Source organism: Zeugodacus cucurbitae, chromosome X (assembly GCF_028554725.1).
Source record: "Zeugodacus cucurbitae isolate PBARC_wt_2022May chromosome X, idZeuCucr1.2, whole genome shotgun sequence".
Lineage (NCBI taxonomy): Eukaryota > Metazoa > Arthropoda > Insecta > Diptera > Tephritidae > Zeugodacus > Zeugodacus cucurbitae.
The window spans coordinates 31,827,944-31,852,702 of record NC_071672.1 but is presented as its reverse complement, the minus strand read 5'-3'; the positions used below and the strand labels follow the sequence as shown (position 1 = coordinate 31,852,702).

The window sequence follows — 24,759 nt, the reverse complement described above, 5'->3', positions numbered from 1 at the left end:
ATCTACAACTTCAAAGTTATGACTGTCAACAGTGACGTGGGAGCCAAGGCGCGAGTGCGCTGACTGTTTGTTTGATGACAGGAGATATTTCGTCTTGTCCTCATTCACCACCAGACCCATGCGCTTCGCTTCTTTATCTAGTCTGGAAAACGCAGAACAAACGGCGCGGTTGTTGCTTCCGATGATATCAATATCATCGGCATACGCCAGGAGCTGTACACTCTTGTAGAAGATTGTACCCTCTCTATTTAGTTCTGCAACTCGTATTATTTTTTCCAGCAATAGATTGAAGAAGTCGCACGATAGTGAGTCACCCTGTCTGAAGCCTCGTTTGGTATCGAACGGCTCGGAGAGGTCCTTCCCGATCCTGACGGAGCTTTTGGTGTTGCTCAACGTCAGCTTACATAGCCGTATTAGTTTTGCAGGGATACCAAATTCAGACATCGCGGCATAAAGGCAGCTCCTTTTCGTGCTATCGAAGGCAGCTTTAAAATCGATAAAAAGATGGTGAGTATCGATTCTTCTCTCTCGGGTCTTTTCCAAGATTTGGCGCATGGTGAATATCTGGTCCATTGTGGATTTTCCAGGTCTAAAGCCACACTGATAAGGTCCAATCAGTTCGTTGACGGTGGGCTTTAGTCTTTCACACAATACGCTCGACAAAACCTTATATGCGATATTGAAGAGACTTATACCACGGTAGTTGGCGCAGATTGTGGGGTCTCCCTTCTTATGGATTGGGCAGAGCACACTAAGATTCCAATCGTCAGGCATGCTTTCTTCCGACCATATTCTACAAAGAAGCTGATGCATGCACCTTATCAGTTCTTTGCCGCCGTATTTGAATATCTCGGCCGGTAATCCATTGGCCCCGCCGCCTTGTTGTTCTTCAAGCGGGTAATTGCTATTCGAATTTCTTCATGGTCGGGTAATGGAACATCTATTCCATCGTCATCGATTGGGGAATCGGGTTCGCCATCTCCTGGTGTTGTACTTTCACTGCCATTGAGCAGGTCGGAGAAGTGTTCCCTCCATAATCCCAGTGTGCTCTGGACATCCGTTACCAGATTACATTCTCGGTCCCTACATGATAATGCTCCGGTCTTGAAACCTTCTGTTAATCGCCTCATCTTTTCATAAAATTTTCGAGCATTACCCATGTCGGCCAGCTTTTCAAGCTTTTCATACTCGCGCATTTCGGCCTCTTTCTTTTTACGTCTGCAAATGCGTCTCGCTTCCCTCTTCAGTTCTCGATATCTATCCCACCCCGAACGTGTTGTGGTCGATCGCAACGTTGCGAGGTAGGCAGTCTGTTTTCTCTCCACTGCGGAACGACAATTCTCATCATACCAACTGGTTTTTTGGCGTTGCCGGAGACCAATTGTTTCGGCTGCAGCGGTATGCAATGAGTTTGAGATGCCGTTCCACAGCTCCCTTATACCGAGATGCTGATGAGTGCTCTCAGAGAGCAGGAGTGCAAGTCGAGTAGAAAATCGTTCGACTGTCGGTTGTGATTGCAGCTTTTCGACGTCGAACCTTCTTTGTGTTTGTTGACGGGCGTTCTTTGCTGCACAGAGGCGAGTGCGTATCTTTGCTGCTACTAGATAATGGTCCGAGTCAATGTTTGGTCCTCGGAGCGTACGCACGTCTAAAACACTGGAGACATGTCTTCCGTCTATCACAACGTGATCGATTTGATTGCGCGTGTTTCGATCAGGGGACAGCCACGTTGCTTGATGATTTTTTTTATGCTGGAATCTGGTACTACAGACAACCATATTTCGGGCCCCAGCGAAGTCGATCAGCCTCAGGCCGTTTGGCGATGTTTCGTCATGGAGGCTGAATTTTCCGACTGTTGTGCCAAAGACACCTTCTTTACCCACCCTAGCGTTGAAATCGCCAAGCACGATTTTGACATCGTGGCGGGGGCAGCGCTCATAGGTGCATTCTAGGCGCTCATAGAAAGCATCTTTGGTCACATCGTCCTTCTCTTCCGTTGGGGGGTGGGCGCAAATCAGCGATATGTTGAAGAACCTCGCTTTGATGCGGATTGTGGCAAGACGTTCATCCACCGGGGTGAATGCCAGGACTCGGCGACGTAGTCTCTCTCCCACCACAAATCCAACACCGAATTTGCGCTCCTTTATATGGCCGCTGTAGTAGATGTCACAAGGACCCACCTTCTTCCGTCCTTGTCCCGTCCATCGCACTTCTTGGACGGCGGTGATGTCAGCCTTTAGTTGTATGAGGACATCAACCAGCTGGGCAGAGGCACCTTCCCAATTAAGAGTCCGGACATTCCAGGTGCATGCCCTCAAATCATGATCCTTAGTACGTTTGCAGGGGTCGTCATCAAAAGGGGGGTTTCTCATCCGAGGCTCGGTGTTTGTTTTCATTGGGGAGATTTTTTTTATGTGGTGGGTCCCAAGCCCTACGCACAACCGCACAAGCGGGCTTCGCCTTCTCACTTTAGCTCGCCTCCAAACGGATGTCTGTTAGCTACCCAGGGGATACTTGGTCTAAAACCGGAAGTCGGGAGCTGCTTGAGTCATATGCAAAAGAATCGTTCCTGGCCACTCCCAAGTGAATGGCAATCAGAAACTTTCCTCACTTGCGTGAACTTCTACATATGACCCCATCCCCCATCCTCTCCTTATAGTCGCATTATTTATTTATTGCAAATTATTTGTTTATTATTAGCAAAGAGCTATCCACCAGTTGGTGGCGCTAAGTACGCTATGTAACAGTAGATGGCGCTATATTTCTTTTTAAATGTTCATGGATTTAGGCTGTCATAACAAAAGCTGCCACTTGCTAAAAACATTAAATGAAAATGCATTGTTTGAAGTTTATATTATTTGTGGTAAAGTTATACGATGTTTTATGGGTAAATTTTGTATGCTTGTAAGTTTCTTCAATAAATTGCGCGAGTATAAAATGTTCGGTTGCACCCGAACTTAGCCTTTCCTTACTTGTTTTATTTATTTATTTTTATTACAATTGTACCTATTATACAATGAATAAATACTAACAACAATTCAATTCTAATAACTTAAAAATAATAATTAAAAGCTAAATGTTAAAGAAATTCATTTGCTGCTACAGTTGCCTAGCTAAGTCTGAAGGCCTCTTACGTTTCAGTCGATTTTCTCGTTCAGCAGTACCGATGAGTCTGGATGCCTCTTCATTTACATGCTGTATAAGCCTCATTTCGTGAGTCTTTGCAAGTTTGGTTATTTCGTTTACTACTGAATTCACACCAAGATCACGGTGAAGGTCAGCAGATCTAACATACCAAGGAGCATTAACTATACTTCTTAGTACCTTATTTTGGAAGCGCTGAATGCAGGCAATACAGTTTTGACTTGAGCAACCCCATAGTTGAGCTCCATAGGCCCAAATTGGCTTTAGCACTTGATTATATATAAACAGCTTGTTTGCGATTGAAAGCGTGGATATCCTACCGACCAGATGGTAAAACTTAGCAAATTTTAAATCAAGCTCGCATCTTTTTTTCTTGACATGCTCTTTCCAGCGAAGCTTTGCATTTAGCGTGATTCCTAGGTACTTAGCATTATTGTTATGTGGTATAGGAGTACCATTTATATAAATGGGATGGTATGATTGTTTTTTAAAGTAAAGTCTACGTGCATTGATTTGTAATCGTTTAACACATTGAGTGCCATGGCTACACGTTTTCGTGTGACAGGCATTGTCTGTATATAAAATAATAACTTCAATTCAACTGTTTTGCGGTCTTCAACCGTTTTCGGGCAGCCAGGTCACGCATTGACCACTCACTCACTCACTTGACGGTGAGCAGTTGCAAGTGGTCACACTCGGGCTGACGCTCCATCCACTTCAAAGCAGTCTCGAGGCCGGGGGGAAGTCAGTGTAGGCACAACGGCAAGTTAAGACAAGTCAAGTCAAGACTTGACGCGCAAACACTGGCTTCGCGGAGGGAAGAATAATAGCGCACTTAGACTTTTTTTGGACAATTTTTTGTGATTCGGATAATCGGCGATTCGGATAGTTGGAGTTCGGATAATTGGAGTTCTACTGTATTTCAGTAATGAGCCTAAGCCTAATGTTTGCCCTAAATTTTGGTCCAAGTTTCATAGAGATATCTTCATTTTTGCGGTTTTTATGATAAAAACTCGGAAGTTCTTTTCAATTTTGAAAATTTATTGGAATTCATTCGATATTTCGGAAAAAAAGTATAAAAAAGATATTGAAAAATTAAAATTAGGATATTACATTAATTTTTTACATTAATTTTTTAGATGTGTATATTTTGGAAAGCAATCAATGCACAATTGGGGAGTGTTGGGGCATTGCGGACAGTACGTAGTTGTCCTTTTGATATTCTTTCTTGCTTCCTTTCGATTAAATTTTCTTTTTGCTTTCAATAAAAAATTTAAATAAATGTAAAGGAAAATGCGTAAAAAGAAAAAAAAATAAGAAATAGCAAAAAAAATCGCGTCGCACATTTTCGTACGACATCGATTTTTACGATTGCAATTCCGTCGTGCAGTGCCATGTCGTAAGGAAACGTTCGACAAAAAAAATGTTATAAAATCCAAAATAAACCACACTCATCCGCGATTGGCGCAGAACTAAATATTTTCTACTTTTACACCAGTTTATAGCAAAAAATGTGCTTGGCACCCGGGGAAGGTTTTCGTCAAAACCCCTTGGCACTCAATGTGTTAATTTAATGCACCACTTGGAAGCCCATTTAGTAATTGCATTGACTACTGTTTGCACTCGAAGGGTAGATATTGAGGTTGACTCTCCTGCTGCTAACAAGGCTGTGTCATCCGCAAACGTCGCTGTTACGTAAGTTGAGTCAGTGGGGATATCACTTGTAAAAAACAAGTAAAGCATTGGCCCCAACACACTTCCCTGTGGAACACCCGCTTCTATAGGTTGCAAGTTTGAGTATGCATCCTCTTGCTTTATGCGAAAGTATCTATCTTTTAGGTAGGAAGCAATTATTTCGCAATATTTTTTGGGTAACATGCATTTCAGTTTCAGCAGTAGACCCGAATGCCAAACTCTATCAAAAGCCTGAGACAGGTCTAAGAAGGCCGCAGAACATACGTTCTTGTTATCCATAGCATTTTCAACGAAAACGATTCGGTGTACCTGGTCAATTGTTGAATGGTGATCACGAAAGCCGAACTGATGTACTGGTATAAGGTGTTTTCGATCTATTATTGATTTGAGCCTCTTTATGAGAACGTTCTCGAAGACTTTCGATAGAGCTGGCAGCAGCGATATTGGCCTGTAAGATGTGACATCATGTAGTGGTTTACCCGGCTTAGGTATCATAATAACTTCAGATACTTTCCAAAGCGATGGAACGTATCTTAAGTATAATGCGCTGTTTACAATGTTTACAATTTTTTTTTATACAATTCTTTGGTAGATTGCGTAATATCTCTCCGGTTATTAAATCAAACCCAGGAGCTGTTTTGAGCCTTGCGTCCCTGATAATACTTTTAATTTCTTTACAAGTAACTGGAGAAATGCTGACGATTGGATCCAACCAACTATTTTCACAGTTTAGCTCATCTCCATCGTTGGGTGTAAATGTGTTTCTCAAATGATTTGCAAATACTGCAGCTTTTTGTGCATTCGTTTTGGCCCATTCAGTTTCGTTTCATTTTATTGGTACGACATGTTTTATTTGTTTATTAATATTCCTTGCAGCTTTCCAGAGCGAATAATCGGTAGTTTTATCAACAGTGAGTTTGGACAAATACGTTTTGAAGGAATAGTTTTTAAACTGTCTAATTTTTGTTCTTAGTTCCGCTGTACATCTATTAAGCTATGTTTTGAGAGCAGCCGACCTAGTTTGCTGCCCTCTTCGTCGAAGTTTGCGTTTTTTATGGATACCATCTAAGATGTTTATTAGATAAAGAACACGTGCCAGACGTAATTACTGGTTTTTCACATAAAGTTAGTAACACTGGTGAATGATCAGAGCTTAAATCTGAGCTATCTTCAATACGTAAATTGATTTTCGATACTTTGTTGATGACAAAAAAGTCAAGTAGATCTGGTAATTTCCTACTATCTGCAGGCCAATAAGTGGGTCTCCCTGTCGAAATGACATTGCATCCAATAACTTGTATAGCTTTCAGTAGTTCTCGACCTTTGTTTGTAGTTAAACGTGATCCCCAATGAGTGTGTTTTGCATTAAAGTCACCACCCATGGTGTACCTTCCGTCATATTTTTTTAGTAAACTCGTATAAGTATCAGTTTTGATATTATGCCTGGGCGGACTATATAAAGCAATTAAGTATAATGACTGACTGTGCATTTTTACTGAAATTGCTGTAGCTTGAATTTCTTCAGTCTTAATCTGGGTTTCTTCGAAATGTTTAATAAAATGTTTAATAATAATTAAAACCGCGCTTCCCCTCGTGCTGAGTTTGCCGGGTGCGGAGTGTGGTATAAGTCATAATTTTTGAATTTTAAAAATGAATGGTTCGTAAAATGTGTTTCGGACAACAAACATACATCAATATTTCTGTCGTTTAGAATAACTTCCAATTCATTTTTACTTTTGGAAAGACCATTGGCGTTCCATAGCATTATTTTCAAGAGTTACTGTTCATCAATAAATTTTATATGGTATTCAAGAGCGCTGAGCCGTTCATTTATGGACTTAAATAATTTTTCTTGTTCGTTTAGTTTATCCAGAATTTGGGATAACGGACTACTTTTGAACTTTTTGAACTGTATTTGTCTGACCTTGCTTAGCCATTAGCGCAAATGTAATTTTAGAAGTTGATGGGGGGGGTCTCACTTCATTCCTTCCTTTGTCCGCAACGGAGTTTTTCGCCTGAGCATTGACATTCTCCTCAACTGTATTACCATTCTTTTGGTCTCTAATTTTGTGCAGTTCTTTTGCAACGACACAACCACGGTAGCTTGTGCCGGCCATAGACCACACAAGTAAACTGCACAAGTCTAGCACTGCACAGTGCGTTTGTGTAGTGTATGGGGGTGTTTGTGCTACTTGTGCAGTGAACTGAGCAATATCAAAACGATTTTGATATTTTTACACAAGTCTGAATACTGCGCAGTGAATTTGCGTAGTATATGGCGAAATTAGCTCAGTTTTGTTTCAGTTTTTGTGAAGTTAACATCAAACGCATTTATTTTAATTATGAGTGATGACAAACAGTTTTGGACTGAGTTCCTTGAACTTTATAAAGAATCACCTTCATTATGGCGAATAAAAAGCAAAGCATATAGCAACAGAATAATGAAAGCCGAAGCATACGAAAAATTAGTTCTAAAATTAAAAGAAAAATATCCCGACGCAAACAGAGATATGGTGGTTAAAAAAATTAATACATATAGGACAACATACAAAAAAGAATTCAAGAAAGTGCAAAGAAGCGAAAAGTCTGGAGCTGGATTTGAGGATATTTATGAGCCAACATTATGGTTCTATAATATTCTAAATTTTCTCGAGGATCAAGAGGAAAGTGCACCTAGCACATGTTCAATGGAATATGATAGTTTAGAAGAGGTAAAAATAAGTAGTTTTTATAATCTATATACATATATAAATATTCACATAAATATGTAAACCTTTTTTTTTAAATTATAGACTTCACCAAAAACATCAACAACACAACATAGACTAAAAAAACGTAAAATTACCGAGGAAGATAATTTAATTAAAATAGTGTGCGAACACCTGAAATCACAAAATAACAGTAACCAACAAAACAACAATGACCCAGATGATGTGGTTGCCAAATCTTGGGGTGCGCAATTAAAAGAGATGGAGCCTCAACAAAAAATATTGGCGCGTAAATTAATATCGGATGTTTTGTATCAAGGATGTGTTGGAAATTTGAATAATTCGCACATACAGGAATTATTCAACATATTTCAATCTAGACCAACAACAGCAATTTCTTACGTATCCACTCCATCGCCAGTAGAGCTTATAAATGCTCCATATGATCCAACAACATATAATTCACAGGAATCAATACAGGGATTCTACGCGAATTTTCAATACATTTTTTTTTATACTGCTCAAATTAAAGTGAATTTTTTATGTTTCGTTATTACCAAATACTATAACAGTACGATTTACTGGTGCTAGGACTTCTGTTTCTGTTGTACCTGCAAGATTACTGTTGGGGTAAACTTGGTCATTTTTTTTTCTTAAAAAATTATGTAAGTGGCAACAAGTGAGGACTATGATTGTTGTTTTTTCGTGTGACAAATTAATAGTTTTTAACAAAATTCTGAATCATGTTGAAAGAATTCCAAATGTATTTTCAACTACGCCCCGCGCACGTGACAGTCGGTAATTGAATATTATTTCATCTTTTATCATCGAAGTATGGCTGAACGGCTTCATTATATTTTCAGTTAAAGGGAACGCGTCATCTGCGACAAAAACATAGGGTAATGCAGTATCGCAACCTGGAGGACACTCTTTAGACGGTATTTTGAGCTCGTTGTTCTTCAACCTCATAAAAAAAAGTGAATCACTAAAAATTCCAGCATCTGAAGCGCGACCGTTTTTGCCAACATCTACCATTAAAAACTCGTAATTTGCATTTACAACAGCCATTAAAACTATTGAAAAGAATTTTTTATAATTGAAGTAGAAAGATCCTGTTCCAGGGGGTTTTGTAATAGCAACATGTTTGCCATCTATCGCCCCGATACAGTTAGGAAAATTCCATCGTTGGTAAAATGCATTAGCTTCCTTTTTCCAATCTTCTTCACTTGATGGCAACTGCAAAAATGATAAACGATAATTATATTTTGGTGTCAACACGTGAAGTCTTCTGATTAATCTCCGCAAAGTTGGTTTTCAGGACTTCAATTATGGCTTCACAAGTTTCGAACACTATTCCACCTATAATTTGCGGTGCAATGGCTGTTAGAAATTTTAAGTCCTCGAAACTGTTGCCACTTGCCAGAAACCGCAACGTCAAGGCCAAACGATGATGCACTGGAATCGCTTTTCTCATGATTGTATCATTTTTTTTTACTAGTGGTGCCACTTTTGCCAACAATTCATCAAAAGTTTCTTTGCTCATTCTTACATAATTTTTAAAATCACTTTCCGCTGAAAATTCTAATTCTTTCAATATTTTCTGCTGCCCTAACTTGTCTCTTTTTAAAAACCATTGTTTACTCCACACACTTCTTTTCCTTTTTCCTCGTTTTTTTTATCGCTATAGCGATTAATATTATCGCGCAATATTTACACATGTTGTCTGTTTCGCTTTCAACATTAAAATAAAAACTTGCACAGTTAGCTTGTATAGTGCGAGTCGCAGTTTTTTTTTGCACAGTGCTAGACTTGTGCAGTTTACTTGTGTGGTCTATGGCCGGCATTGCAGGATGAGAATCGCCGCAGTTGCAACATTTGGCAGGATCTTTTTCGGCTTTGGTGCATTTAGTTGTAGGATGTTTGCCTCCACATTTCACACATCTTGATGGCTTACCGCAGAAGTTTTTTGTATGTCCAAAAGCTTGACAGTTTTTGCACTGAGGAATTAATTTAGAGGCTTTGGTAGGCTCAACCTTGATAACGGTATTAAGAATGCTTTTGATCTGATAAACTTTCTTAATGTCCTCGGTAGCATCGAATACTACTAATGTAATGTATTGACATCCATTTTCAAAAATTCCTACCGTAGATCGAACTTGAAAATAATATATTTTTAATTTTTTGCATAACATTGGCGTTAAACAAATTTTTTTAAAAATTAATTCGGATTATAGATTAGAAATAGTAATACAAATATCCCTTCAAATACTACTATTACACATTATATTTATTGGGGTGGACAATAAGATTTGCTCAGCCGATTTTATATATTTTGTATTTCTTGTTTACGGGTGAACAAAGTGTTATATCACAAATTTTCGTTGGTGTTGCTGAAACTGCGTTGTTTAGTCCTGTCACTTGGGCTGATGTAGAGTGGGTGAGTATATCCAAGCTTCGTTGAAGCCTTTGAGATATAAATGTGGCCTCCGATCCTGAATCTATTAGAGCTCTCGCATAATATCGCTCTCCATTATATTCTACTTGAACCATAGCAGTACCCAATAATATTTGCTTCCTACTTGGGTTGTGTGGTTCTCGGGTTGAGAATTGAGTGGACTGTAATGGGCTGGTGTAGGCTTGCTGAATTGTGTTGTGGGTGGGTATTGCGGTACTTGTAGCGGTATCAGAAGTCGAACTGGTCGCTTCTGGAGTTGTGGTGGATTCAGATCTGGGGCTATATTCTCTATGGATCAGGGTATTGTGTCTTTTATGACATTTTCGACAAGAATATTTACTCATGCAGTTCTTGGAGCTGTGTGATATAGCTAAGCAGTTATAGCAATAGCCATACTTATTGATCATAGCAATACGGGTCTCAACATTCATTGCTAGGAATTGGGGGCATTCACGAATCGAGTGATGCTTATTGCAAAGTTTGCAACCTTCTACTTCCGGGTGGGGTTGAGATGAACTGTTTTGATAATTTGAGGGTCCAGCTATTGAGTTTTCTGACACATTGGCATGAAATGTGTTATATTTCTTTCCGTCTGTCCTTTTTAATGAGCCAAGGTGGGGTGAGTGGGGTTTTGTTACTGAATCCTTGAAATTTGATACGGATTCTAGGGTTTTATATTTATGGGTCAAGAAAGAGTCGAAATTTGACCATGTGGGTATAGAAGTAATATCTTCTAGGGTAGATTCGAATGCTTCTAGAGTTTGTTTGGGTAGTTTCGAACTACAAAGATATATCAGTATCGGGTCCCAACTTTTTGTGTCAATCTGAAGATGGGTTAAATTGGTTAAAACATTGTTAACCGTTCGTTGCAGGGCTTTTATGGCGCAGCCTGTTTCTTGAGTGACATCGGGTAGGTTGAGAAGGGTTTTTAATTGGGTGTTGACTTGCATTCTTTTGTTTTCATACTGCTCGACCAGATTCTTCCAAGCCAGTATGAAACCATCATTCGTAAGGGGTGTGTTTTTAATAGCTTCTCTTGCTTCGCCTCGGGTCTTCTGGGTAAGGTGAAAGAGTTTTTCAACATTACTTATTCTGGGGTTACGGATATACAAGGCCGTAAACATATCTCGGAATGTGGGCCAAGCCGTGTAATCTCCGTAAAAGATGTCGGTGTCGCAGGGTGGTAGCTCAATCTTGGGACCGAAATCTATTGTAGAGTCTTCTGAGGCTCTTTCCTTATTGGGTTGGGATGACGCGTGGGTTTTACGTCTGTTTACATCTTCATTTATTGAGGCTAAGCAGGATAGGTACATATTATAGGATTTCTTGTATCTATCCTTGACTTTATTGAAGTCGATGGTTTCGCGGGTATCACTAGAAATTCTCCGAATAGCATCATATGCCCTTTCTGCTTTCTCGTAAAGCGAATTTAGTGTAACTCTTTTAATTTCTAGGGTGTAAACTGTTTCTTCTTCAGCTTGGGTATGGAAATGATCTTCCACGAATTCTATTAAATCGGTGGTAGTGAATTTAAAATCCTCCATTTCCATGATTTGGGTGGGTGTAAACAATATTATTTGAGTGGGTATGTATTAAATAAACAGGGTAGAGAGTAAAATTTATAATTTGAATTTATTTTCAAAATTTCCGTTTTTTGGCTTTTTTGTTGAGTACGGATTAATATTTATTAGGAAAACTATTTATTTTTGTGATCTATGGGCGAATTATGGGAATAAATTCGTAAAACAAATTTGCAATGAGTTTTTGCAATTTTTCCTACTGGGTCACCTTACGAATTTCCTATTGGGTGCTTGCTTTAGTGTGCAGTGCCTGTTATTGGTGATCGCTACCAACAATTCTTATACGAACTAGATCGCTAGTTCGTATGCATGCAAATGGGTGCGGGTGTTTGTATATATTAATTATTTTTGACAAGAAGAGTGCAATAGCCGACGGCAAACAATTATATGTTTTTATTGCACTGCTTCTTTTGGGTACATGTATGTATGTAATAATTAGTGCAAAGCAAAATCAGGTAAACTCAAGGGAGACAAATAAAATGAATTTAAGTACGCTTAAATACACAATTTGAAATTTGAAATTTTTGATTCTGATTTGCACTTTTAATAAAAATAATGGGTCGCACAAAGGGATTTCTCAAATCTTTATAAGTTTAGGGTATTTTATTTATTTAGTTGTTGGTGGTGATCCGCGTTCAAACTTTTTGTTGGGTGCACTATGTATAGTTGTTATTGGGCGTTGGTGTATTCCAACTATGTTGTTATTTCGGTGTAATTGTTGTTGGGTAACTCCTCTCCTCCAAGCTATCGCGGCTCGATAGGACCAAAAATGTCGAGTTAGGTCGACGATGAGGCCGATTCCGTTTGAAGAAAAGAGTTGGGGTGTTGAGTTTAAACTTTATAATATTTAGTTTATTTATATGGGTGTGTAAGTAACAATAGGGTTAATTGTTCTATGTGTAATTATTTAGAATTAAGTGTTAGTATATCGCAACTATATTGACCTGTAGGATAATTCCTTGTGTTGTGTAGTGTTTGACTCCTATGTGTTGATGATGTTCCTCCTTCTTTGTTTACACTTTGTACGGGTTTGTGTTTTGTGGTTCTCTTATTTAGTTATGCGTTTTCGTTTGTTTTATTGTTTACAAATTTGTGTAAATTTGGGTTTTTTGTTCACTTGTTTTAAAGCGCGGGTTTGAGTTCGAGTTTGTGTTATTCACTTCACTTTTTCCTTTTCTCTATATTGTGTTGTACTCGTAATGTGTGATAAGCGAAGTTGGGGCGGTTTATCTCCTCCGCATTACCTATCTATTACTTTTTGGAGAGTAATGCAGAGGAGTATTTGTTTGAACTAAACATACTACTATTACACATTATATTTATTGGGGTGGACAATAAGATTTGCTCAGCCGATTTTATATATAAGAGATGATGATATTAAGACAGTATACGTACTTCCAGTAGCTGCTGGTTTTTTGAAAGAGGAAGAGTGCCAAAAATGACAAGTTACTCTCACAGCTAGTGAAAATAAAGAAACGGAAAGCTAGAGAAATTAATAGAATCTACTATTACTAAGTAGATAGACTTCTGAGTATTATATCTTAAAAATTAATCAATATATTATTGAATAAATTGCTATTCACGATCTTTTAAAGTTTAAAAAAAGTTTAAAATTTGAATTAAATTACATGAATGGCAGTAATAATTGAATTGTATGTATGTATGTGGTTGACGTTGGAACCGTATAGCCGACTATAGCCAAATCGATGATAGCGCGCCACTCCTCTCTTTCCTTCGCAGTTCGGCGCCAGTTGGTCCCTCGAACGGAGTGGAGGCTTTCCCCTTCCTCTGCTTCCTTCGACGGATACTGCATCGAACACTTTCAAAGTTGGAGTGTTTTAATCCAACTATGTCAATGTCGTCGTGTAACCCATGCAGCTCATCGTTCCATCGTCTGCGGTATTCGCCGTTGCCCATGTTCTGTGGACCATAAATCTTGCGCAAAATTTTCATCTCGAAAACTCCTAGTGTTGACATCGTACATCTGATGTTGACATCGTACACGCTTAAAGCCGTCGGGAATGATAAGCGCCTTATAGAGTTTGATTTTGGTTCGTCGAGAGAGGACTTTACTTTTCATTTGCCTACTCAGTCCAAAGTAGGACCTGTTGGCAAGAGTGATTCTGCGCTGGATTTCGAGGCTGACATTGTTGGTGTTGTTGATGCTGGTTCCCAAATTATCTACGACTTCGAAGTTATGACAGTCAACAATGACGTGGGAGCCAAGCCGCGAAGTCTTCCATACAAAATAAACTAATAGCTTTTGCTATTTGCTGGTCAAATAAAACACGCCTAATATATAAAACGCAAATTTAGAGCAATTGATAGGAAAGATACAAGTTCCGTCACGTTTCCATACAGGATATTCGTAAAATGCAATGTATTATAAGTTATAGACATTTACAGTTTTGAACCCAACGAAAAATAAAGTCAGACGGCTTAACCATTCTGAAAAATCTTTCGCATACTTACATGCTTAACTCTATCAGCATTGTTAAATCAAAATCGTCAGTATATTAAAAATTAAAAGTAAATAATATGACATAAGAATATGTATGTTTTTCAACTGCGGTGAATAAAGAAACCATAATCAAATATGTACATATTTTTATTAAAAAATTCGTTTAACATCTAAACTAATATTTTAATGTTCATTAATTTAAACAAGAGTTTTTGTTGAATTCTCCTTGTTATATAGCATACTAACATTTGATAGTAAAGTATGAATATGCTGACCATCTTCAAAAGTTCATCAATCCTATATATTAAACTGACTGCGCTGTTGGTTAGTTCATGGATGTGTGGATTTCCACATTATTTTATAAGTGTATACAACTATGTATGTGTTTATTGGTTGTTTTGGAATATTCACTCGCCTTTAGTCATATATCGTCACTTGCGAACTGTTAATATTTTAATTAAGTGTATTTCTAAATTTTTTTAACACTATAATCATTTTTTCTTTTTGCTTCAATTAGTTGATTTAAGTTAGATTTTATGCTTATTATATTTTCTGATATTCATTTATTATATTATCTTTATTACAATTATCCAGAATGTTAGTATTATTGTTTTTCTTACAAAACTTTTGATCAATGTGGCGTTTCGTTTTATATTTAGGTCTGTATATAGAGAATCAAGTATGCGTAGTTACCACAACACCAGTATTCCTTTACATAATTCCATAACTGCAATAAAAATATATATATAAATTGTTTCAACATTATTTTTAGCTCAACATTGATGCGATAATATTTTTGAAATATCTATGCATATACATATATCGGGCGATCCAAGTAGTACCTTTTTTGTCATGTTATTTTTGTTCAGTATTGTTTGGCATTTCATGAAAAAACTTACGCTTGAACAACGTTTACAAAACATTACGAAAATTCACGTTTTGTTAAGAATGTGTTTCGCGCGCTTCGCACAACTTATGATCAACATAAATGGCGGTGGAGAGTTAATTCGCCGCCTTCGCAGCAACACGGACTGACGTATGAAACGACTTGGCGCATTTTACGTCAAAATCATAAATTGAAAGCGTACAAAATACAGCTTGTGTAAGAACTGAAGCCGCTCGACCTGCCCAAGCGACATCGCATCGCTCTATGTGATCTTGAAAAGTTTCAAGACGATCCCACGTTTTCGAGCCAGATTCTGTTCAGCGATAAGGACCATTTCTGGTGATATGTAAAGTCTATGCGAGCAATCCCGCTTCGATTCAGGCAAAACTCTACAGATGGACAATCTGAGACGTAGCTGCGGGTTTGAAAGAGATTATCTTAAAAAAATAAATGCCAAAGCATGTGCTTTCGAATGTTAATAAACATTCCCCATTAAATTTGAATTATCTGTGTTTTTTTCTTTAAAAAATTAGGGAACCTCGAAATGGATAATTTTTTTAAAAAGCTAGCAGTAAAATCAATCATAAACGTTATTTTTATTTGTAACTGAAATAAAATGTTCAAAATTTACCTCTATATCAATATTCTTGTCTGCATTGGCAGGCCTTTAGTTTGTTGCTGTTGCACTCAATTTAATTAAAAGAATTCGTGTCCAGTCACCTGCGTTGACATGTATTGCAGTTGGCGTAGTTGGAAGTAGTCTGTGATATGATTGAGTATTGGTACCAAGAAACAATAGTAATGATACATAAAGTGGCAAATGTTAAATATGCGGAATTTTGCAGGACTACATTGCTTGTACTTGTTTGCATTGCAGCGGGTTGCTCACCTGGGAATGAAGATTGTATGGTTATATATATTTACCTTTTATTCAAGCACTACTTTACCCGTGAGTACATGTACACGTACAGATGCTGGTATTGCACCGGTTGGTACACACGTATAATTGCCAGAGTCACGTAGCGAAGCTCTTGTCAACATTAAACGACTTGTGGTACCTACATCCGTTTTTTCCGTTTCTAAACTGATTCCGCCACGTTGAGAATCAAAGTCAACAACCGATACACCATGATACCTAAATAACAAGGAAAAAACTTTCAGTCAAAACTCTAAGAACTACTACAAATGTGGAGTTACAAAAAGTTTGTTAAAAGCGAAAACAAAGTGCAAAGTACCACAATAAGGCGTCGGCTGTTAATACTTTATATATATTTTCTACCTGACGCAACTTTTTTATCTCTGCCACTTTTCTACTAAAAAAGAAAGTTCAAGCAGCCTTAAAAAGAAATGACTGCCTAAAGGCGTAGCAGCTGCATGCAACACCTTAAACATATTTACGACAGGCTCGAAAATGGAAGACGGAGTTTTTACGGGAGTTCGGAACTAGGTAAATGCAAACTTTAAAAGCTGTTGATTCATGCAGTGTATATTTCAAGTAGAGATGTTTGCAATAGAAAAAGCCTGAGCTATCCTCCAATGCACCACCAGGTTACACTAAAGTTGTTGTCAGTCAAGGCAATAACATATTTCTGCATATCGGCCAAAAGTCTCTTGAGTAGCAGGGTGGCAGTGGCTAATGTTGCCAGAAAGAAGCGAAATCATTTCTACTGAGTGTTAGGCCACAATGGTATCGAGTGTAACGACATAGTAGAAGGGATTACCAAGAGCGGCGTAAAACTCTCATCTGAAAGTTTGATAGGTAAGCCCACGTACTATCTATATGATGGTCTAGACAGGAACTTTACAATAAAGATGAAAGCTCATAAGAAGAAGTTATTTATAAGGAGATACATAGGTCAAAAGTACACGAAATTCCTACTAGCACTCATTAGAAGGAAATGTAGGAACATGGTCGGCATTGCTCATTGATCTGGTGGCGGGGCACGTCTATAAGATGGTGCTGACAGAACGCGAGGAAATGTCTAGAGCAAGGTGCCAGTGAAACAATGGAGCATATCTTGTCCGCATGTACTCTATTGGCAAGGAAACGCTTCATGAATTTGGAGGTCCCACAGTATGATAAACTGGAAGAGGTATTGTTAAAGAAACCACATAACCTTTTCAGGTTTCAATATATCTCAAGCTATCACTTTCACGGACTGACGGACATCCGGAATTCAACATATCGCGTCGTCATAATCACATTGGTGTATGGTGGTCGGAGGACGTAGTAATTAGTGGAGAAGTTTCTGGCTGGTTTTCTGAATCTCCTCTAGATATATAAATTCTTACTTAGCTTATCGGTTATACACGGACAGACATACAGGCAGTTATGGTTAAATCAACCTATATTAAAATCTCAAAAGCTTCAAATGAATATACCTATTTTTAATTTTTGCTCAAAAAACGGCTTAGCACGCATGGTTTGGGTGTGGCAACTAAATTTTTGAAACTTATTAATATTCTTATTAGAAAAGGTCGCTATATTTGCATACATACTTGTAAAATTTCTAAAGTCATATGTATTACCAATAGGCATATAACTTTTTACAATTTTTGCAAATACGAAAAACGGCATACCATAGTCGAATAGAGAATAAAAAAGTATGAACCCCTTTATTTTTTTTTTTGCGAAATTGCAAAAAAGTTTCCGCGCAAAACGAAATTACTTTTTTATCAGCTGAGAAAACAAAAAAAGTTGTGTACTCTTTACACGTTTTTCTTCATAATAATAGATATTTATTTAACTAATAATCTTCCTATTATTCCAAACGCCTTTTAATGGACCTAAGGGAAGTGCCCCACCCACCCCAAACTAATTTTTCTTCAGAAAATTCTGATTCAATATAATAACACAGCAACAATGTCTTTTATTCTGACTTTGTTTAGAAATCCATTTTTGTGCGGAACGTTTTTGAACCGAAATCACCTAAAAAAGTGATATTCATTACTTGTACAATATTTGCCACCACGTGGTGGTATGCCAAATTTTTCGTCAAAATTTGTTATATGCCTACTTACCAAGCCACAGAAGATGCATGAATATTTACGGAACAAGCTAATGCGATTGTACTATCCCGCTTTACATGAATCTCTGTAGAACCGAGAATTTTCGCACGTGCCGCTAAAAAATAAATAAAAGATAAACATTTGTCAAATTTTACCTAATCCATGATATTTTTAGATCGTTATTATGTGTTTAAAAAGTGTAAATAATATGAAAACAAGATTTCAAAACAATACATAAGTGAGAGATGTTCTGTGCATTTCACTAAATTTTAGCATACATATTAAATTATTAATAAACAATAATAGGCTATTCCGGTTCTTCTGGCATTTAGTGCAGCGGCCTCCGAGTAGATAGCCAAATGTCCTGCTTACCACCCCACAGAACCCCCTGGATTCACGTTTCGCACAACGGGTTGCAAGGTATGCCGATAAATCATTGGCAGCGCTCTAAAAGAGCAGTCTGTAGAGGTCTTGCTTTGAAAGAAAAAAATACTTTCCTTATTCGTTGTAAATAAACAACTTTTAGTGTGTTTAAACACCTTTTATATCTAGTACATTGCACAACACTCGTCTGGGTGTTGAACCAAACTATTTTCAGGGAGATTGAATCAAAAGTAAAAAGGGTATTCTCCGTTAGCCTCCCATATCGAAATATTATTATAAATTACCGGATGCAGTTACAAAAAAAAAACAACAAGTAAGGAAGGGTTAAGTTCGGGTGTAACCGAACATTTTATACTCTCGCAATTTATTTATTTAACTTTATTTATATTAATAATACAAAATTTGGCCCACATATTCGTTATATATAGTGCATAAAGTCCATTGAAAGTTGGAAACCGTGTTCGATATATGGGGCCTTAAAAACCTATGGTCCGATTTCGGCGATTTTTAGAATCGGGCTGCCACACTATAAACATAGTATTTTTGCATACACATCTTCTTCTTCTTCTTAACTGGCGTAGAAACCGCTTACGCGGTTATAGCCGAGTCCACAACAGTGCGCCACGCATCTCTCCTTTTGGCGGTTTGGCGCCAATTGGTAATACCAAGTGAAGACAGGTCCTTCTCCACCTGGTCCTTCCACCGGAGTGGAGGTCTCCCTCTTCCTCGGCTTCCACCAGCGGGTACTGCATCGAAAACTTTCAGAGCTGGGGCACTTTCATCCATTCGAACAACATGACCCAGCCAGCGTAGCCGCTGTCTTTTTATTCGCTGGACTATGTCTATGTCGTCGAACAACACATACAGCTCATCATTCCATCTTCTGCGGTATTCGCCGTTGCCAATGTTTAAGGGACCGTAAATCTTCCGCAAAACCTTTCTCTCGAAAACTCCTAGTGCCGTCTCATCGGATGTTGACACCGTCCACGCTTCTGCACCATAAAGTAGGACGGGAATGATGAGGGACTTGTAGAGTTTAGTTTTTGTTCGTCGAGAGAGGACTTTACTTTTCAATTGCCTACTCAGTCCATAGTAGCACCTGTTGGCAAGAGTGATTCTGCGTTGGATTTCAAGGCTGACATTATTATCGGTGTTAATGTTGGTTCCTAGGTATACGAAATTATCTACAACTTCAAACTTATGACTGTCAACAGTGACGTGGGAGCCAAGACGCGAATGCGCTGACTGTTTGTTTGATGACAGGAGATATTTCGTCTTGTCCTCGTTCACCACCAGACCCATTCGCTTCGCTTCCTTATCCAGGCGGGAAAAAGCAGAACTAACGGCGCGGGTGTTGTTTCCGATGATATCAATATCATCGGCGTACGCCAGGAGCTGTACACTCTTGTAGAAGATTGTACCTTCTCTATTTAGCTCTGCAGCTCTTATAATTTTCTCCAGCATCAAGTTAAAGAAGTCGCACGATAGCGAGTCACCTTGTCTGAAACCTCGTTTGGTATCGAACGGCTCGGAGAGGTCCTTCCCGATCCTGACGGAGCTTTTGGTGTTGCTCAACGTCAACTTACACAGCCGTATTAGTTTTGCGGGGATACCAAATTCAGACATCGCGGCATAAAGGCAGCTCCTTTTCGTGCTGTCGAAAGCAGCTTTAAAGTCGACAAATAGATGGTGTGTGTCGATCCTTTTTTCACGGGTCTTCTCCAAGATTTGGCGCATGGTGAATATCTGGTCAGTTGTTGATTTTCCCACCCACCGTCAACAAACTGATTGGACCTTATCATTGTGGCTTTAGACCTGGAAAATCAACAACGGACCAGATATTCACCATGCGCCAAATTTTGGAGAAGACCCGTGAAAATAGGATCGACACACACCATCTCTTTGTCGACTTTAAAGCTGCTTTCGACAGCACGAAAAGGAGCTGCCTTTATGCCGCGATGTCTGAATTTGGTATCCCCGCAAAACTAATACGGCTGTGTAAGCTAACGTTGATTTCTTTAACCTGATGCTGGAGAAAATAATACGAGCTGCAGAGCTAAATAGAGAAGGTACAATCTTCTATAAGAGTGTACAGCTACTGGCGTACGCCGATGATATCGATATCATTGGAAACAACACCCGCGCCGTTAGTTCTGCTTTCTCCAGACTGGATAAGGAAGCGAAGCGTATGGGTCTGGTGGTGAACGAGGACAAGACGAAATATCTCCTGTCGTCAAACAAACAGTCAGCGCATTCGCGTCTTGGCTCCCACGTCACTGTTGACAGTCATAACTTTGAAGTTGTAGATAATTTCGTCTACCTGGGAACCAGCATTAACAGCAATAACAATGTCAGCCTGGAAATCCAACGCAGAATCACTCTTGCCAACAGGTGCTACTATGGACTAAGTAGGCAATTGAAAAGTAAAGTCCTCTCTCGACGAACAAAAACCAAACTCTACAAGTCTCTCATCATTCCCGTCCTACTTTACGGTGCAGAAGCGTGGACGATGTCAACATCCGATGAGACGGCACTAGGAGTTTTCGAGAGAAAGGTTTTGCGGAAGATTTATGGTCCCTTAAGAATTGGCAACGGCGAATACCGCAGACGATGGAACGATGAGCTGTATGTGTTATTCGACGACATAGACATAGTCCAGCGAATAAAAAAACAGCGGCTACGCTGGCTAGGACATGTTGTTCGAATGGATGAAGGTGCTCCAGCTCTGAAAGTATTCGATGCAGTACCCGCTGGTGGAAGCAGAGGAAGAGGGAGACCTCCACTCCGATGGAAGGACCAGGTGGAGAGGGACCTGGCTTCGCTTGGAATAACCAATTGGCGCCAAACCGCCAGAAGGAGAGATGCGTGGCGCGCTGTTTTGGACTCGGCTATAACCGCGTAAGCGGTGTCTACGCCAGTCAAGAAGAAGAAGTAACTGTTGTTGCGAGAGTATAAAAATATGTATATAAACTATTTTATTCATATTCAGAAGCTATGAGAGGGTCTGAAACGAGACGGAGTCGACGTCGTCCACATCCATGAACCGTAAATGAGCATAAAGCCTGGATTAAAGGACAGGCTTGGGTATGCCTTTTCATCGAAGTTGGCGGTTGGTGTTGGAGTTTACTGTCGGGAACTTATTATCAATTTTTGTTTCAGGCTTATCGACTACTGCAGCGTTTTTTAAGAGAAAGTGGCTGCTATAAAGGTAGCGGCGAATATAGTACTCCGAATTGAAGTAGAGCGGCGAACTAGCCTTGAGTTCGATTAGACTAGTGAGGCTGAGGGCAGAAAGCTTAAAATTGTAAGGCCGTTGAGCGAGCAAGGTTAGGTACGCCAGTCTCTCCAACAGTAGAATATAAATAAGTAGGAGCACCGCTATCCTATGGTGGCTTACTACTACTACTGGACGGTTAGGACACAGCTGAGGTGGAATAGCGCTGGTCAGTTACTGGCACTAACGCAGTCGCTATACGTGAAATGCCAGAAGAAGAGGCCTAAGGAGTTAGTCGCCCTTATTTCTCCCTTATTCATAGGACTCAATCTCAGCGTATGCCAACTGTACGTACTGCTTAAAAGAGGACAATCTGGAATCATCTCATTACTTTCTTCTGGAATGTCCCTCCTTTGCGAGTGTATAAAATTTGTTGTGGGTTCAGGGCGCTTGGTCGAGTCTTAATATCTAATCAGGTAGAGTGTGGCTGCACAACGGCCTGTATTTCATAGTCAAAGTGTGGTTTTCTCTGGTGTACAGCCATACAACCAAATCTAACCTAACCAGTCTGATGGTCTAAGGTAAAATGAAAACTCCGAGAAAATTATTATTCAACGTTTCGCAGCTATTATACTGCCTTCGCAAAATTATGTTATGTAAATTATGGTATTTGATATTATGAAGCATGTGAGTAAAGCAAATCAAGTAGAAATCCTAAAATTAAATAAACTTATGTTAATCTCGAAATTTTATGTAATTTACTAGAAACACATTACCGGTACGCATGCATTTATAAAATGTATTCATTGATTAACAAGTTAGAACACAAAGTACTTGAATTAGTTTTAAGTAGTTTATCAGTTCTAACCTTTTGCATCATAGTATTGGGGTTCAGTTATCTTATCTCTAATATCGGCCTCCGCTGCAAATGTAAGAGCAAAATAACAATTGCATTACTAATGAAATTACATAATTTATTTATTTATAGAACTATCCCTTATAACTATCATGTGAACGGGTTCATTAAAACTAAAAAGCTTCTAGTTATAAGTGTATTATGGAACAGTACCAATTCAATGAAAGACTTAAACGAAAAATGTCCAAGTACCACAACACGTTGACCATCGAAATTGTGAATCGATCACAATCAACCGGAACGATATATAAATAATAAAGTTAAGGGAAACAACATTTTCAACACCGTCCGTTAGACAAATTGGATCAATCATTGGTTGGTAAAATTCTCCGCTGAGAATGCCGACTGCCTATAGATATAACAGAGTCTCGACTGGGGCAAACGGGCTGGAAACAGTTCGCCCATGTTACAATCGGGAGGTTACTAGCTATCGGATCTATCGTTGAGTGTTAGTTGCTTCTCAATAGAAGAACATTCAAAGGTGTTGCCTAATTATGGTAGGAGTACAAAGAAGGGCATGATCAAGGTGGCGATCCGTGCCGATGATCAGCTTGCCTGGGGGCTTTATATAGCAGTCTCCGTTATAAGATAGCCTGACTTAGGAGGGGGTCTATGCGCAAGTGGACCTACTTTCTCAAACACTCGTGAGTCCAAATTATAAACCGAAATAAAAAATAAATAATCGGAGGAGTCCGGGGCTCTTTCGAAAAAGTCGGAAGGAACGAGTAGTTCAGTCAAAATAGCAGCGTTTTTAACGAGCTCTAAGAGCACCGTAAAGACAAAAGATAAGCTTGGTCTGAAGACAAAGATAAGCATTAATATTGGAGCTGCAGTTGCCCCGAGTTCCAGTAAGGCAACAGCATGAGCGGCAGCCGTAACCAAGCCGTTTGGCTTCAAAGTAGAAGGGGAAAGGAAATGTCAAAGATGAAGTTGCTGGTGATGCCTATGCCAAAGACTAGCCCATGTTTAAGGTGGAAGACCCAACAGAGCCGACGTATGCATAGAATTTCGTGCTGCCTAATTACTTAAGAAGGTAGAATTGCAACCTCCATCCAAAGAAGAGCTCACAAAGGAGTCTAGAGTACAATCGACAGTGCTAAAGCGATTCTACCAAACTGCAGGCTGGATCCGCCAGTAGCAGTGGAGAGACAAATGTCAGCTGAAGAGTCTAAGCCGTCATCAAAAATACCAAGGACAACCTATCGCAGAGATCAGCCTTTTTAACTTAACCTAACCTAGTATCTATCATATCCATCAAAATTTAAGGTATCATAGAAATAGCAGTAATTAAAAATGCGACAGATATGTATATGTACAAAGTAAAATAATAATTGCTGCAACACAAGCAATAGTATTGTATAAAAGCAACAAAAACTGCTTACCGTTAACTTCCAGCGAAACAGCTAAATTGATTTTCGGCTCTGTATTCACTTGACATTCGTAAATTCCGCTATCTCTTTGTTGAGCATAATCGATTTTTAAGTCCCAATCATCACTGCCTGGCGGATGTAAGACGGAAAAACGCTGGTCGCCAGTATACGTATAAATGTTGGTTGTTAGAATATGAAGATCTCGTTTACGCATCCATGAAACCTTAAAATCATTAATTGTAGTTATTACCAATTAATCACCACCCACTGGCATTTGAATTGAAATGTTACATCTTTCCATAAGTTTAATACGAATTTAGCTAAAACAATAATTGCGTGATAGAATTAAAGCCTGCTTACTAGTACGATATGAATTAAAAAATTGTTTTTATAAATTTTAAATTCTCAGCTGTTGAAATGTTTGTTTCTGTAGCTGAGCAGTTTGAGAACCAGACGCTTAAAAATCTCTTGCCTTTCTAGACTCGGCAAATTCCGCTCGTATGCGGACTGCGCCCCACGCGTCGGTTGGGCGGGAGGAGGGTAATCGTTTGGGATAATAATAATAAATAAAAATAATTTGAACCCAAGGCCGGAAAAAGCACGCCAAGTACTTCTGACCATCAGTCTTTCCTTTTTCTTATTGAAAACGCTGGAGAGACTGGTTAGAGGAAGGATATTCAAGCACTATTCAAAAGTTTGTTAATTACACAATATTTATATTTAATTTGTTAAACGTAAAAGTCATGTACATACCGTTCGGTTGCCTTTGTTCTTAACACGACATTTTAATATGGCGGGTTCGTCAGCTACCGTCGATACGTTTCGTGGGCTAATATCATCAAAATATGGACGCTCCATAGCTATGAAATCTGGAAATAAATGTATTCGAAATATTAATGACATTGAGAATTTACTTCTTTTGAAAAAAACTTTGGGG

General features: G+C 38.9%; 1 protein-coding gene and 1 long non-coding RNA gene across 8 annotated transcripts in view; one reads left to right on the top strand and one right to left on the bottom strand.

Annotated features, from left to right (window-relative positions):
* Positions 1-1,930: 1,930 nt before the first annotated feature.
* LOC128923144 (uncharacterized) lies at positions 1,931-14,409 on the top strand. The gene is made up of 2 exons (XR_008472186.1): positions 1,931-7,550; positions 7,632-14,409. It is a non-coding gene; the product is annotated as an uncharacterized LOC128923144 (long non-coding RNA).
* LOC105220274 (zwei Ig domain protein zig-8) overlaps positions 14,173-24,759 on the bottom strand; it is a 101,332-nt gene continuing 90,745 nt past the window's right edge. For 6 of the 7 annotated variants that reach the window (XM_054235642.1, XM_054235640.1, XM_054235646.1 and 3 more), the window contains 7 exons: positions 24,576-24,691; positions 23,835-24,045; positions 22,405-22,458; positions 17,951-18,053; positions 15,877-16,064; positions 15,561-15,818; positions 14,173-14,770 (listed from right to left, as the gene is read on the bottom strand). In XM_054235642.1, coding sequence (XP_054091617.1) covers positions 15,646-15,818; positions 15,877-16,064; positions 17,951-18,053; positions 22,405-22,458; positions 23,835-24,045; positions 24,576-24,691 — 845 coding nt within the window. In that variant the 3' untranslated portion in view covers positions 14,173-14,770; positions 15,561-15,645. The remainder of the gene's footprint in view (positions 14,771-15,560; positions 15,819-15,876; positions 16,065-17,950; positions 18,054-22,404; positions 22,459-23,834; positions 24,046-24,575; positions 24,692-24,759) is intronic. The other variant, XM_054235644.1, reaches the window with a different exon arrangement.